At 33.2% G+C, this 14,816-nt stretch overlaps 1 protein-coding gene across 1 annotated transcript in view; it reads right to left on the bottom strand.

Annotated features, from left to right (window-relative positions):
• Positions 1-753: 753 nt before the first annotated feature.
• LOC114717079 (uncharacterized) overlaps positions 754-14,816 on the bottom strand; it is a 61,881-nt gene continuing 47,818 nt past the window's right edge. The window contains exon 2 of the mRNA XM_028902161.1: positions 754-933. Coding sequence (XP_028757994.1) covers positions 905-933 — 29 coding nt within the window. The 3' untranslated portion in view covers positions 754-904. The remainder of the gene's footprint in view (positions 934-14,816) is intronic.

The following is a 14,816-nucleotide window of genomic DNA, read 5'->3' on the forward strand; positions in this document are numbered from 1 at the left end:
GAAATTTTATTCTCTTTAGGCTATCCTTTTTTTCAGCTTTAAAATATATGTAATAAATAATATATTTATAAAAAACAATTCATTTTATAATATTATAATTTTTTATTTTTAATTAATATTTGTTATAATATATTTTTTAATTATAATAATTTATATTTTTTATGTTTTACTTAGGATAATATAATTTTTATTTGAAATAAATATTATAATAATATATTTTATAAATAGTAGTGGAATATTAAAAAAAATGACCTAAAAATTTAGTTCCCCTCTGAAAACTCCTAATTTGGGAGGAGCTAAAATGAGAGGAGGGGAGGAGACATTTTGGCTTCCCTCCTCTGCTCTCCAAAATTTTTAATCAAACGAGGAAAAGGTTCATTTTCCCCCTCCTCCCCTACCTTCTCCTCCAACCAAACACAAAAGATTCAAACGTTATTGATGCATTAAGAAGACAATACTACCTGGGCTATTTTCTTGATGATGTCTCTGAGAGTCTATTATTGTTGGATTGGAGCCATGAAGAGATTGGAATGACTTAGCAAACAAGCCGATCGAACTTTGCTAGCAACAGCTCATAGTCATTCGATTTCCTTCCATCACAAGAGGGTCGCAAGATTGAGGTTCATAAACACTTGTAAAAGAGTCTAAGGATTCACCATATATATATATAATCACCCATAATAAGGTTTAGGGTATCATGCATCCCCCTCCCCATGAAATATCCCGACACAATCAATACCATCCACTCTAAACTGAATTTGAAATGCACTTTAAAGGTCTCATAATACTTCTGAATTTGAAATCACAAGGTTTTATTCCAGTTCAAACGCAAATCTCTAACTAATAACATGCATCTGCATACGCATAATAATGCTTTTCCGCTTCTTCCATCTGCTCTTTTCCTTCATTGCTCTTCATCAGATGACTCATCATCTGTATATGAGCACAAACTCACACGTCAACATAATATACCGCATTAAAAAAAATATGCTTTTTGAGTGAATAAAATAAATATTTGATCAAAATCATTAATAAGATAAATTTTTAATTAATCAATATGTGCGTGCTATGAAATAAAGTTGATATCTTTCTATTTTCTTGAAGTGAATAATAATAATTAAATTTTGGAGTTATAAGTTTGCTGGATACAGAAATTCTAAGATATCAACTAATTAGAAAGAACAAGCAAGTCTATGGAAGTTCAGATCTTTATGAGTTGATCATGAGCTTAAGGACTGACAAGTAATATAAAGAGGTAGTTAGGAACAAAGATTTTTCCTCTTTCCTTTTGGAAAGAATACTAGAATCATAGATTAACATTTTAAGTACAAATTTCAGGTCTGTAACAGAGACTTCGCTGGGAAGAAACTCTGTTTTATTAAAAAATGGTTAATCAATAGAGTAGATTTTGTAATATTTGTTTCAATTGTATATATTTTTAATGGATCATTATGTTTAAATAAGGAAACCGTGGGAGCAAGATAAATAGTGAAATACCTATGGTTTGGGTGGAAGCGGCTTGCAGGGAGGAAAAGTCCAATTTTGGGCATTCATCTATCTGGACTTCTTGGAGTTCGAGTTTGGAGCATTTAGCTTGAATCCTTTGCAGAAGTGAGTGAGGGCTGGCAATTTTGAAAGTGTCAATAATTCTAGATGTGGAAGCACAAGTTCTTGCGTACTGGCAGTTGCTTCATCACTTTTATGTGAACAGAGCTCCTCCATTTGTGTGCCTCTGATACGCCAATGCATTCCTGTGGCGGAAGCATTCCAACATCAACGTACCTGAGAAGGCATTTCAACTTGTTGCAGCGTTTCACTGTTATGCTCCTCAATTGTGGAAAAGGCAACTGCATATAATTCGAGTTGGATACAGTATTCTGAGCTTCTTCCCAACGACTCTGCATGATTTCCTCTACTTCCTCACATTCTGTAATTTCTAGATATTTCAGTTGTGGAAGGCTTCCCCAAACAGACATGGAGAATATACATTTGAGTTTTCCACATCCATGCACTCTTAAAGAATAATATACTGGAAGCTCAAACTTTGGGAGGAAGTGAAAGCCGTGCATATAAAACTCAGCTCGCTTAGATTTTGGAACTCTAATTCCTCTAATGTCAACAGGTCTAGATAGAAATATGGAAGTTGATGAAGCGGTTGGTTGCTGTTGTTGGCGTGAGGCTTTGCTTTCTATGCAACACACAAATGAGCATATTAATGAACTAATAGAGAAAGAAAGCCAAATAAAGACATTTAATGATTCGGCCAATAATATATAGTGTATACATAATACAAAGTAAAGGCAATTCAAGGCTCTAAGTATGACGTGTTTAAGCAGCGCTAACTTTTTTTATTTTATTGTCGTCCTCCATGCGAAACAAACAAAACCAACACTCGAATACAACTTACCTGTGTAAACGATATAATCCGCATGCTCCCAGTTGCTCCCATAATTGAAGAAAATTTTGGGCAATTATTCATTTTAATTTCTTGGACATTCTCTGCGGATAACTTAAATCCTTTGCATATATCAACAAGACTTGGCAATTTCATTAGCCTTATGTCTGTCAAATTTGGAAGCACAATTTTGTTGACATTGTCATTACTGCTGTTGGCTTCACTCCTATGTTCAAAGAGCTGCTCTAACTCTGCACATTCTGATATCTCTATATTGCATAAATGTGGAAGCAATATGGTGACAGAGGAGGTTGAGAAAAGAGACTTGAGCCTGTTACAGTGCTCCACCCTCAACACTTGTAACTTAGGAAGCTAGTTTGGAATGATTGGTGATCTTGTTGTGTCAGAATCACCTCCAACTCCTCACAGCTCCGTATCATGAGCGTCTCTAACATTGGGAGGCTTCTTTCGGGGCTGCCCTCACCAAATACGGATTTCACTTCTTACAATTATATAGGCCCAATTCTTGAAGATGGACAAGGTTCGAAATATGTGAAGGAGCTCCCCATATCAGCCCACAGCTCAGGGAGACTTCCTAATTCTAATGCTTCCAGTTTTGAACACAACAGCTGCATATACACAGACCAAACAAACACACATCAACATAATAACACAAGACAAGAAGCCGCTTCCTTTTCCAGATGCCAATCATCAGTACAACATTTTTGCTTTATAAAAATAATTCAAAATTATTGCTCAGCTACGAAACTATATTGCCTATAACTTCAGGCAACATCTCTGTTCTTTTGCATGCTTCAACACCAGTGTCATGTGGTTTACAACAAAATATTATCAAAATAATTTTTGAATTCATCTAATTAATAAATTAATAAACTTACTAATAAATAAATAAAATTTTTAAAAATAAAAAATGAATGGTTCTTTTGATGCATTGGAAAATAGTGGGCAACATTTCTCGAATGTTGGGAAGAAAATATTTAAAGGCCACATTTATCTTTTCATTACCTATAAAAATATGGAGTAGCTTTTAAGTGTTGCAATAAAAATAGTTTTATAGGCAACAGTTTTTATGTTGCCTATTTGACGATTTCAATTCAATAGTTGAAATTTGTCGCCTATTCTGTTTTAGGGAATACTTTTAGATCTGTTGTTAAATATTACTATCACCTGTTCATATGTTAGATTACGCAACAATTTCAGAAATGTTGCATAGTCAAGTGTTACTAAAATTAAAAAATGTTCCAGCGCGTCCCTTTTCTTCATATTCAATAAATAATAAGAAATACGACTATAAAAAAAATTTCTAGCTGTCTAGCCTATGCGCGTGCGCACACATATATAAAATTAGGGTAACAAAAATATAAAAAAATATTCGAATGTCATTTTTTCCCTTTTAAACAAAACTAAAGATATTAAACTGCTCATTTTAATTCACATAGAAATTTTCATTTGAAATGAAAAAATTGATCAATCAGCTGTTATAAGTTCGCATGGTTTGCTAAAGAAAAAGAAACCAAAATTTAAAAAAAAAATTTGAACAATCATACTGTATACATATATATATCTATAAAGTATTGGACGGAAGCGTCTACGTTCAAGAAATGTAAAATGTTAAATCCTTTGACAAAATTCATCCTTTGGAAAAAATTATATTCAAATTCCTCCTGCTTTTAAATAAAATTAGAATTTTAATATATAATTTTTTTATAAATTTTAATTTAGAATTAAAACTCGATAATTCTACTATTATTTTTCTGCACAATTTCCTATAAAATCCTTACCAAAAGAGGGAGGGACAGCAATAAGAAAAATCAAATAGTATTATATGTATTTATGCCATAAAAATATTTAAAATCATTAAAATGGGTACATATTGTGTATATTCGTTATTAGGATCTGAATCTCAATTTTGTTAATCTAAAATGAAATGAATACAAATATTACATCATCTTGGGATACAATAATATTTAAGATCCAAGGAAGAAAAGAAAGGAAAAAAACTTATCTCCAATTAGATACTTAAGGATTCTAAGGACCAATAAATTGAGCTACAATAAAGAGAGAGAAAATTCATTTAAAGAAAGGGAAACAATTGGCAAAGATGTGAGTACCTGGCGAAGACAATCGTTGGAAAATAAACCTTGACAAAATCCTTGAGACTTGGCACTTCTCCTAGAATCAAACTCCTTAAGCTGGGTAATATATTCTTCGAAAAATCACTCCAATCTATGGCTATTGAAAATAGGCATTTTAACCAGTTGCATCTTTGAACTCGAAGATTTTTCAGATTTGGAAAACATATTTGTGATGAATGAGGAGCATTCAATGGGCTTTGATGTTCCTCTCCTACCTCTGCACTAGATATTATTCCCTCCAACTCATTGCAATCTGATATTTCAAGATCTTCCAATAGTGGCATGTGTTTAAGAATTACAGGGGAGAAAATAGTTTTCAAATTGTTGCACCCACTCACTCTGAATTTTCTAAGATTTTGGAGGCTCAATTTTTTCATTGGATCACTCCAAACAAATTTTAGATCAGGTAGATTCTTCAATTCAAGAGCACTTAAGGAAGAGGTTAACTTGCTTTGTGAAGTCTTTTTAGTAAAAACATCCCCTTCAACTCCAAATAGAATGTCTTCCATACTACAACCCTCAACCTTAAGTTTCTCTAAATTGAGAAACGTTAGTGGAGCTGAAACCCCACTATTTAATTGATTGTCCTGTGGCAAAGCATTTCACAAATCAAAATAAGATATTCACATTTGGTTCTTGTATCATTTTCATAGATATTATGAAAAAAAAATAGCAACGAAAATTAGGACAAAGAATTTAACAGAAGGCACATGAAAATACATACCATATTTATGGTTGAACCAACAGTGATGTTAACACCTGAATATTTGAATTTGGGACATTCCACGCATTGTAATTCTCTCAAACACGGGCAACTTGAATGAATGTTTTTTGGAAAAATGTTGAGCAAATTTTTCAAGCCATTGAGTTCGACTGATTCCAAAGCAGGAAGTTTGATCTGAACCTCTTGATTCTCATCTTCATGTTGACCAAAAGCATATTTTATTTGAGAAGACCTATAAATGCACACCTCCTCCAACTGCTCAAGGCCTCGTACACAAGAGTTGGAGAATACATATTCTAACTTGTCATAATCAGTGATAGTCAAACTTTTCAATTTTGAGAACAACAAATATGCACTATTGTTTGAAGCTGAAATTATTTCATTGTTAGCACCATCGCCATCCTCCTCTATTATATTCTTCAGTTCACTGCAACCATTTATATTTAGCTTTTGTAACAATAGCATAGCTCTCACAATACTCTTTGGAAACAAGAATGTCAGCATAGGGCAATCAGATATATGTAGTTCCTGTAATTTCTCAAAGAAGCGAAGCTGAGGAGGACCACACCAAATGACTTTCAAGTTCACCAAAGATGCCAACGTTAAGTTGATTAACTTTGGGAAGAGCCAACTTTTTGTTTCATGAGAAGTTGCATCTACAAGGCATTCTAAATCTGGATAAAACTGGAGCCACAATGTAGTTAGCTCATTCATCCCTCCTACAACTTGAACAATGTCTGGCACGATATTTTTGCAACCTACATCACACCTATACAAACAAACAAATTCTGCTTGTTGCAAAAGATCCTTAATAAATGGACTTAAAGCAGAGATTTTTAACTCTTCAAATGATAAAGCCTTGGAGTGAAAATCCCACAAATTTTGATAATCACTAGTGTATATAAGACCAATATTGTTCATAATTTGAACTTTATATCTCTTCAATCTAGGAAAAGCAGCATCTTTCAACAAACGTTTGTCAAGTTTTAAAGTTTTATGGATTTGAAAAACATATAACTCCTGTAGTAGTGTGCATCTTGCTATTATCTCAAAACTTTGCCCGCTGATCAAATGTAAGTCTAACAGCTTCAATTTACTCAACTCTTCCAATCCTTTTGGCAGGTCCTTAAACAGACTATTTTTCAAGTCAAGAACTTCGACAAATCATCACCTAAGTGACAGTATTGCAAGCGCAGAGTTCGCAGATTAGTTAGCAAATTCATAGAGTGTGGCAATGGTAACAAGTGGAGTGCTTTGCTAGAAATATATGTAGAGTTAATCTCCATAACCTTGAGTGCCCCCATACCTTCAAAATTTGCTTCTGATAATTCACATTCGCCAATATTATTTAGCAACAAAATCTCCACTTTTGGAGCATCTAATCGTGGAGAAAATTGAGATACTTCATTGCACCAAGAAGCGAATGCATAACAATCTTTTATAGACACACTTGTTGCCATCTTCATATCCTTCTCAAGATTCACTACAACATTACGATTTTCTTGATGTGATATCCACAATGCTACATCACGAACTACATCATGCATTCTCAATCGGTCTTTATATTTATCGGAATGCATTAGCAAACAAGAATCCACAAGAATATTTACACATGAACCCACTTTGTTTCTCGCTTCTTCAAGAGAGTCCAATTCTTCACACATGTCCAAACCTATCATGATTCTGAACAAATCTTCAATCGAGATATATGCATCTTCTGGATACATGCAGCATTTTAAGAAGAGTGACTTGACTTCATCATTGCTTAAATAATCGTAACTCAACCGGAGACAAGAAAAAGCATCTCTGACACCTCGTTCCACATTGATTGGTTTTGAATTCGTTAATCTTTTTAATGCTTCCTTCCATTCTTCTATAGACTTTCCTTTCAAAGAGGCTCCTACGGCTTGAATTGCAATAGGAAGTCCTTTGCATTCCCTTACAATTCCTTGTGCTACACTACTCAATGATTCATCAACAATATGAGCGTGTTTTTGGAACAATGTCCAAGATTCCTCATTAGATAAAAGATCCAAGGGAATCTTTGTTTGACAATCCATCATTTTGCATACTCCTTGGCGCCGAGTGGTAAGAAGGATCTTGCAACCACGATAATCTTTGGAAGGGACACCGATATCCTCCAAGTTGATCATACCCCACACATCATCCAATATTACAAGAATTCTTTCGCCGCTGCTCAATCTTATTGATAGACGTTTAGCTCTCCCAGTTTCACTTTCTTCATGCAATCCCAAACTTAAATCATCTGCGATCTCACCCTGAACCTTTCTAATGTTCATAGTTTGGGACATAGTTGCAAGTATAACTCGATCAAAAAGGTTTAATTCCTTGGCTTTTTTGCCTACTTCTTTTACCAAGGTTGTTTTGCCGGAGCCCCCCATTCCATACAGTCCAATCATTCGAACACCATCATCTTGGAGAGCTGCCAACAACTGATCTGAAGCCAACTTTGTAGACTGGAAATACACAAAATTTCCAGAAGAAAAGTACTCTACATCTGGGATTGAGACAGTGATAGAAATGGGATTCAATTCACTCCTTTGATTGAGATTTTTTATTGCCTCGATCATCTTTGTCATTTGTCTACACAAACGATATCTCCTCCAAGTAGGACACCTTCCTTGAAAGCAACTATTGCTATCCTTCATTTGCTGCTCCAATTTCTGCACCTCATCCATATGACTCCTCACTTCAGCTAACCACTTGTCAACAGCATCAACAATTTTTTCAGTTCTGTTAAGAGCTTCTTGAACGCGTGCTTGAATTCCATCTTGTGTTGATGCAAGCTTCTGCTTTTCAGTTTCAAGAGTTTTTGTAATGCTGCCTGCACAAAACAAATATTGTCCTTGACGCACCAAAGGAGCTACCGAATATTCAGCGAGTTTGGCAATAACAGATACGACAATCTCTGCCATTTAAGCCAAAACTACCTGAAAGAAGACAAGCAGCCGGATCAAAACCCATCTTTATGAGTTGTAGGACTAAATGAGTCGTTGGCAATCTCATGCAGACTCTGATTATAATAGCATGATTTTCTAATATAAAAATAATCAAGAAAAATATGCTTGTGTTCATATAAAATTGATAACTAACAGAGATGATTGGATCTGAGTACATGAAGACTTTCAACGTGCCTCACAGAATCTAGTAATAGATGCACTTCTTGAAATAATACATGTGCCCAAAGCACGTGAGTATAAAGATTGATCGGATCTCAGTACCTAATCAAATAAAAGAGGAAGATGGGGTATTAAGAAAGATAATTATGATATTTTAGGAAAAACGTATCATATTTCTTATAATTAACTAATTTACCTAACTTTCTTAATCTAATCAAATTAGTTAAATGGGTTTTATATTAAGGACCAAAGGAGTATATACTTTTATTCCCATAGACTAAATATACACTTTTGCTCATGAATGCTAGTCGCTTTCTCATATTTATTGCAAAATTTTTGCTAACGCTTTTTACTCACAAAAAAAGCGCCACCCTACAATGAAATAAAAGATATTTTATCGCATGTCCCGAAGGGACAAAAGATATTTTAAATCATATGATATTTATACAGGAAAGTAACGTAAAAGAACGGATTAGCGGAAGACGTATAACGAATAGTTCGTTTAATTAAAAATTAAAAGATATAATTAATTTATAACATATAAAATAAATAGAATAATAAAATAAATTTTTTGCTCAAAAAAATAAAATAAAGGTTAGTTTTTAAGAAGATTGACTTGGCTTCATTGTTGCTTAAATAATCGTAACTCAAACGAAGACAAGAAAAAGCATCTCTAAGACCTTGTGCTACATCAATTGGTTTTGAATTCGTTAATCTTTTTAATGCTTCCTTCCATTCTTCTATAGACTTTCCTTTCAAAGAGGCTCCTACGGCCTGAATTGCAATAGGAAGTCCTTTGCATTCCCTTACAATTCCATGTGCCACTCTACTCAATGATTCATCAATAGTACCAGCGTGTTTTTGGAACAATGTCCAAGATTCCTCATTAGATAAAAGCTCCAAGGGAATCCTTCTATCGCAATTCATCATATTGCATACTGGTAGGCGTCGAGTGGTAAGAAGGATCTTGCAATCACGATAATCTTCAAGAGGGATACCAATATCCTTCAAATTGATCATAGCCCACACATCATCCAATATTACAAGAATTCTTTCCCCATTGCTCAATCTCATCGATAAACGTCTAGCTCTTCCTGCTTCACTTTTTTCATCTAATCTCAAGTTTAACATATCTGCAATCTCATCTTGAATCTTCCTAATATTCGGAGTTTGGGACACTGTTGTAAATATGACTAGATCAAAAAGGTTTTATTTTTTGGCTTCTTTGCCTACTTCTTTTACCAAGGTTGTTTTGCCCGAGCCCCCCATTCCATATAGTCCAATCATGCGAACACCATAGTCTCGGAGAGCTGCCATCAATTGATCAAAAGCCAATGTTGTAGACTGGAAATACTCAAAATTTTTAGAATCAAAGTACTCTACATCTGGGATTGGAACAGGTATAGAAACGGAATCAAATTTACTCCTCTGATTAAGATTATTTGTTGCCTCGATCATCTTTGTCATTTGTCTACAGAATCGATATCTCCTCCAAGTAGGACACCTTCCATGAAAGCAACTATTGCTTTCCTTCATTTGCTGCTCCAATTTATGCACCTCATCCATATGACTCCTCACTTCAGCTAACCACTTGTCAACAGCATCAACAATTTTTTCAGTTCTGTTAAGAGCTTCTTGAACACGTGCTTGAACTCCATCTTGTGTTGATGCAAGCTTCTGCTTTTCAGTTTCAAGAGTTTTTGTAATGCTGCCTGCACAAAACAAATATTGTCCTTGACGCGCCAATGGGGCTACCGAATATTCAGCGAGTTTGGCAATAACAGATACGACAATCTTTGCCATTTAAGCCAAAACTACCTGAAAGAAGACAAGCAGCCGGATCAAAACCCATCTTTATGAGTTGTAGGACTAAATGAGTCGTTGGAAATCTCATGCAGAATCTGATTATAATAGCATGATTTTCTAATATAAAAATAATAAAGAAAAATATGCTTGTGTTCATATAAAACTTATAACTAACAGAGATGATTGGATCTCAGTACATGAAGACTTTCGACATGCCTCACAGAATCTAATATCACAGAATCTAACTTTGTAAGAAATTAGAAAACTAAATATATACTTTTCTTCCCATAGACTAAATATACACTTTTGCCCATGAAGGCTAGTCGCTTTCTCATATTTATTGCAAAATTTTTGCTAACGCTTTTTACTCTCGAAAAAAGCGCCACCCTACAATGAAATAAAAGATATTTTATCTGATGTCCCGGAAGGGACAAAAGATATTTTAAATCATATGATATTTATACAGGAAAGTAACGTAAAAGAACGGATTAGCAGAAGACGTATAACGAATAGTTTGTTTAATTAAAAATAAAAAGATATAATTAATTTATAACATATAAAATAAAGGTATTGCTCAAAAAAAAAAAAATAAAGGTTAGTTTTTATAATATTGTTAACAAATTTAATAAATATTTTAATATTATCCGTCCACCAGACTCAAGCAAGCAAGCAGTATTAGGAAACACGATTTTTAATTAGTGTTAATATTATTGCATTAGAAAGAAATTTTAGACGCAAACTTGTGAGTTGCAACATAACACAAAAATAAATAGATAAGGCAAGCAAGAGAAGAAAATACTAACCTCAGCCTCGATCAGGTATATAGGATGAAGATGACAGAGACACTAGCAAGGTCCCAACAGGTGAATCCGATACCTGAACTCTCACTGATGTCGAAATCTCAAGGCTGTAATAACCCCAAAAAAAAAAAAAAAAGGAATGTCAGCCAATATGCGGCAGATACAGTCTAAATGCAGTAATATAATACATCAAACTAAGTAGCCTTGAGATTAGAAAATGTAAAATGGGTTGTGAAACAAGAGAAAAAAAATGGAACTGACCAAGCGACGGAAAAAGAGCGGAGAAGGATGGTAAAGTCATATATGGCTTCCACGTTGTTATTGCCTCTCAAATTCTTATTATAAGCACATAATAATAATTTTATATAAATTAATAAAATTAGTTAAATTTGATTATTTTTCATACAATATAAAAATTATCTTCATCAAAAGTTATTAGTTAAAAAATTTGGTTAATAAATTATAAAACTTTAATTTTTTTTATAAACTAGAAAATTTTAATGTTAGTTTAAAACATTGAGCCAAACAAGTTAATATTTGGTTAATATTTTAGTTATAGTAGGCTGGAGAGGAAGTATATTATCGCAAAACCTTTCATACCATTGATCGCATTTTTTGGGTCTGATTGGGCTTTTTTTTTTTTAAACTGGTTATGGGGTTTTGATGAACGCCCCTACTGTCTCGTATTTAACCCAGCACAGATGATGATGGACTCCCAGAGTCGAACGAACACGGCTTCTCTCCTTTTACTGTTGGCTGTCCTTCCTTACACCCAAAACTATGCCGTTTTTTGAGGGAAAATAAGGGAGGATGGCATTTTTTTTCAAGGAAATCTAATATTCTAAAATATTTTTTAGTATCATTTAGCATCCCAAATTAATTTTTAGTGTATTTCATATTTTAAACTATTTTTCTAATGACAACCAGTATCTAACATTTAGCAACCCAAAATATTTTTCATTGACACCTAGTATCCTAAAATTTTTTAGTAATGCCCAGTGGCTAGTATCAATCACATGGAAGAATTTATTTTTCAGTAGCAATTAATATTCCAAACTCATTTTTAATGCATCCAGCACCTTAAAATATTTTTTAGTAGCACTTAGCATCTTGAAATAATTTTTGGTGCAATATTTTATGGTGTTGAATATATTAGAATTTAGTTTAAGATGCTGGCTACTACTAAAAAATATACTGTAGTATATTGGATTCTAGACAGTGGGTGTTACAAAAAATATTTTAAGATGCCGAGTGAACAAAAAATTATTTTAAAATATTAGATATTATTGGAAGTACTTCAAAGTGCTAGGTGTTAGAATCGGAATGCTACTAGAAAAATATTTTAGAATAGTGAATATGTTAAAAGTTAATTTAGCATACTAAATGAATATTTTAAAATGCTAATTTTTTTTTTTTAAAAAAATACTCCCCTGGTTTCTCTCAAAATGACGAAATTTTGGGAAAAGGGATGACAGCGAACGGTAAGAGAAAAGGAGACTCGCTGGAATCGGAAATTAAAGTTTGCAGGGCAAAACCCAGATAATTAAATTTTTCCTCTAGGAACAAATTTAGAAGTATGTTTAAAATATATTCTTCTAAATATTAATTTTTTTAAATTATCGTTACTACTTTCTAAACCGATTATATATATACCATAGGTATAAAAATATACATATTTTAGACTGGCGTTAAAAAAATATACCAAACTTAAGTCTCCATAACTAGTTTAGATTACCTATTTTGTACCGACTAATTTGAGTCTTGATCTAAACTAATCCAAGTACATGGCAGCAGTTAAAAAGCATGCAAGGGGGGGAAAAATCAAAATGGCCGACAAGATTTGGAAGTAAGAATTCAACTAACCAAGGGATGGAGGAATGGCGTTGTACCAAGGCTTGACAGAGAGTGGCTCGCCGGTGACGGCGAATGACAGTGTGTCGACGAACGGCTGCGAGTAGTGGAAGACGCAGACTGGGAATAAGTGATTGATAGAAAGATTGGTTGTGAGTGGGCGATTTGCTTGAAGACGAATTGGGAAGGATGAATGGAATCAGAGGTGATGAAGGGCTTGACGGAGAAAAGAGAAGAGGCAGAGAGGAAACCAAGTTGAAGTTGGGGCTGAAAGGAACTGATTTCTCATCTTCATTTTACTCTGATTGATGAATTCCCTTGAATTTTCGTTATTAGTTTATTACTTTTGGAGTCAATGTGTTCTCACATAAAGTGTGGCTTGATTTGTCGTTGTTCGCTATCGTGCTTTCCACGAAGTAGCGTCCTCCTCCTTTCTAAAATATAAAACTTATACTCTTTTCATACTATTTATAAATTGCTTTTAACATATTTTATTAGAATAAAAAAATTTGAAACTTTATTTATTTATTCTATCTTAAAATTTAATAACTTTTTAATTTTATTTCTGTTTAATATATACATTTTCTTTAAAAACAACATTCTACGTAATTATAAATAAAACTAAAACAATACTTCACATTTAAAAAAACAATACTTCATATTTAAAAAAGGTTTAATAAATTAACTATTTTTTAGTTATAATAATGTACTATTTTTTTTATTTATAACGTAAGTCACTTTAGATAATTCATCATAATTAAGAAATGATGATTAACTCATAAAATATTTTAAATTACATTTTTTAAAATATTATTCATGTTAAATTAGGTTTTGATATTTTTTTAAACATTAATTGTGAGAACAAAATCTATAAATAATTATTAATTACTCGTGATTTATATTTTTAGATCAAATCGTGCTTATAAAAACAGGAGGGACTAGATGGTGAAAGTGATTTATATTATAAAGAGGAAAGATGTGTGTTGTTGAATTGTTGATGGTATTGTGGGTCCTTCTTGCCAGCAATTGATTTGTCGCTTCCAGAAAGTAAAGTGGTGCACGGCAATGACGGTAACTAGCTCCTTCTTTCCCTTCACCTCATCTGTCAATTTGTTGGTCCCCAGCAATTATATGCCAATCACCAGGGGGCTTTGCATTTCTAATTTATCTAAATGATATCATACCTCGGAGTCAATCTTAGCCGGATTTGTAATTCTATCTTATTTTCCAGATACATGATCATCTTCCCTTGCAAGTTTATTGTGTTCAAAAACAATTCTGCCGATGGAAGGAGAAAATAGATCTTCTACAAATGTCATTCTATCTTATTTTCCAGATACATGATTCATAATTTATAATTTATAAATAATTATAAAATGTTGAGTATAAAAAAATTAAATGAAACAAGAAATTGAATTAAAAAATTGATTTTCTAGATATAAAATATTTTTATATTTTATGGATAAAAATTGGTAAAAAATAAATACCAAGTAATGATAATATGAATTTAATGCCTACTTGTGTTTGGATAAAAGATTTTTTGGCCAGTGCCCCCATGTGCCACAACGGCGCCTATTCTCCTGTGGCAATAAGGAGGCTGAAGGTTCGTTCCTTCGTATGGGGAAGGCGGGTGCGTGCGAGGTTGTCATTGACCCCTACAAAAAATATATAAATATGTAAAATTATTATTATAAAAGATTTTTTATTATGAATTTAGCTCTCTTTTAAATCCCATCACCGTCAACCTTTAGGATACGTTCGGCATGTGAAAAAAAAAAACAAAGAAGAAGAAGAAGAAGAAAGGGAGAAAAAATTTTAATTAGCTCGATTTTGTCAGCAGTCAGACTAGGAAGAAAAGTCTCTTTTTACAAGACTTTTAAGCTATCGTTGCCAGCCAGAACAAAAATGATAACTAGCTAAACTCACATTTGAGCTGTCGGAACA

Source organism: Neltuma alba, unplaced genomic scaffold (assembly GCF_004799145.2).
Source record: "Neltuma alba isolate B1F8T4 unplaced genomic scaffold, ASM479914v2 tig00011707_pilon, whole genome shotgun sequence".
In the NCBI taxonomy this organism is placed as follows: domain Eukaryota; kingdom Viridiplantae; phylum Streptophyta; class Magnoliopsida; order Fabales; family Fabaceae; genus Neltuma; species Neltuma alba.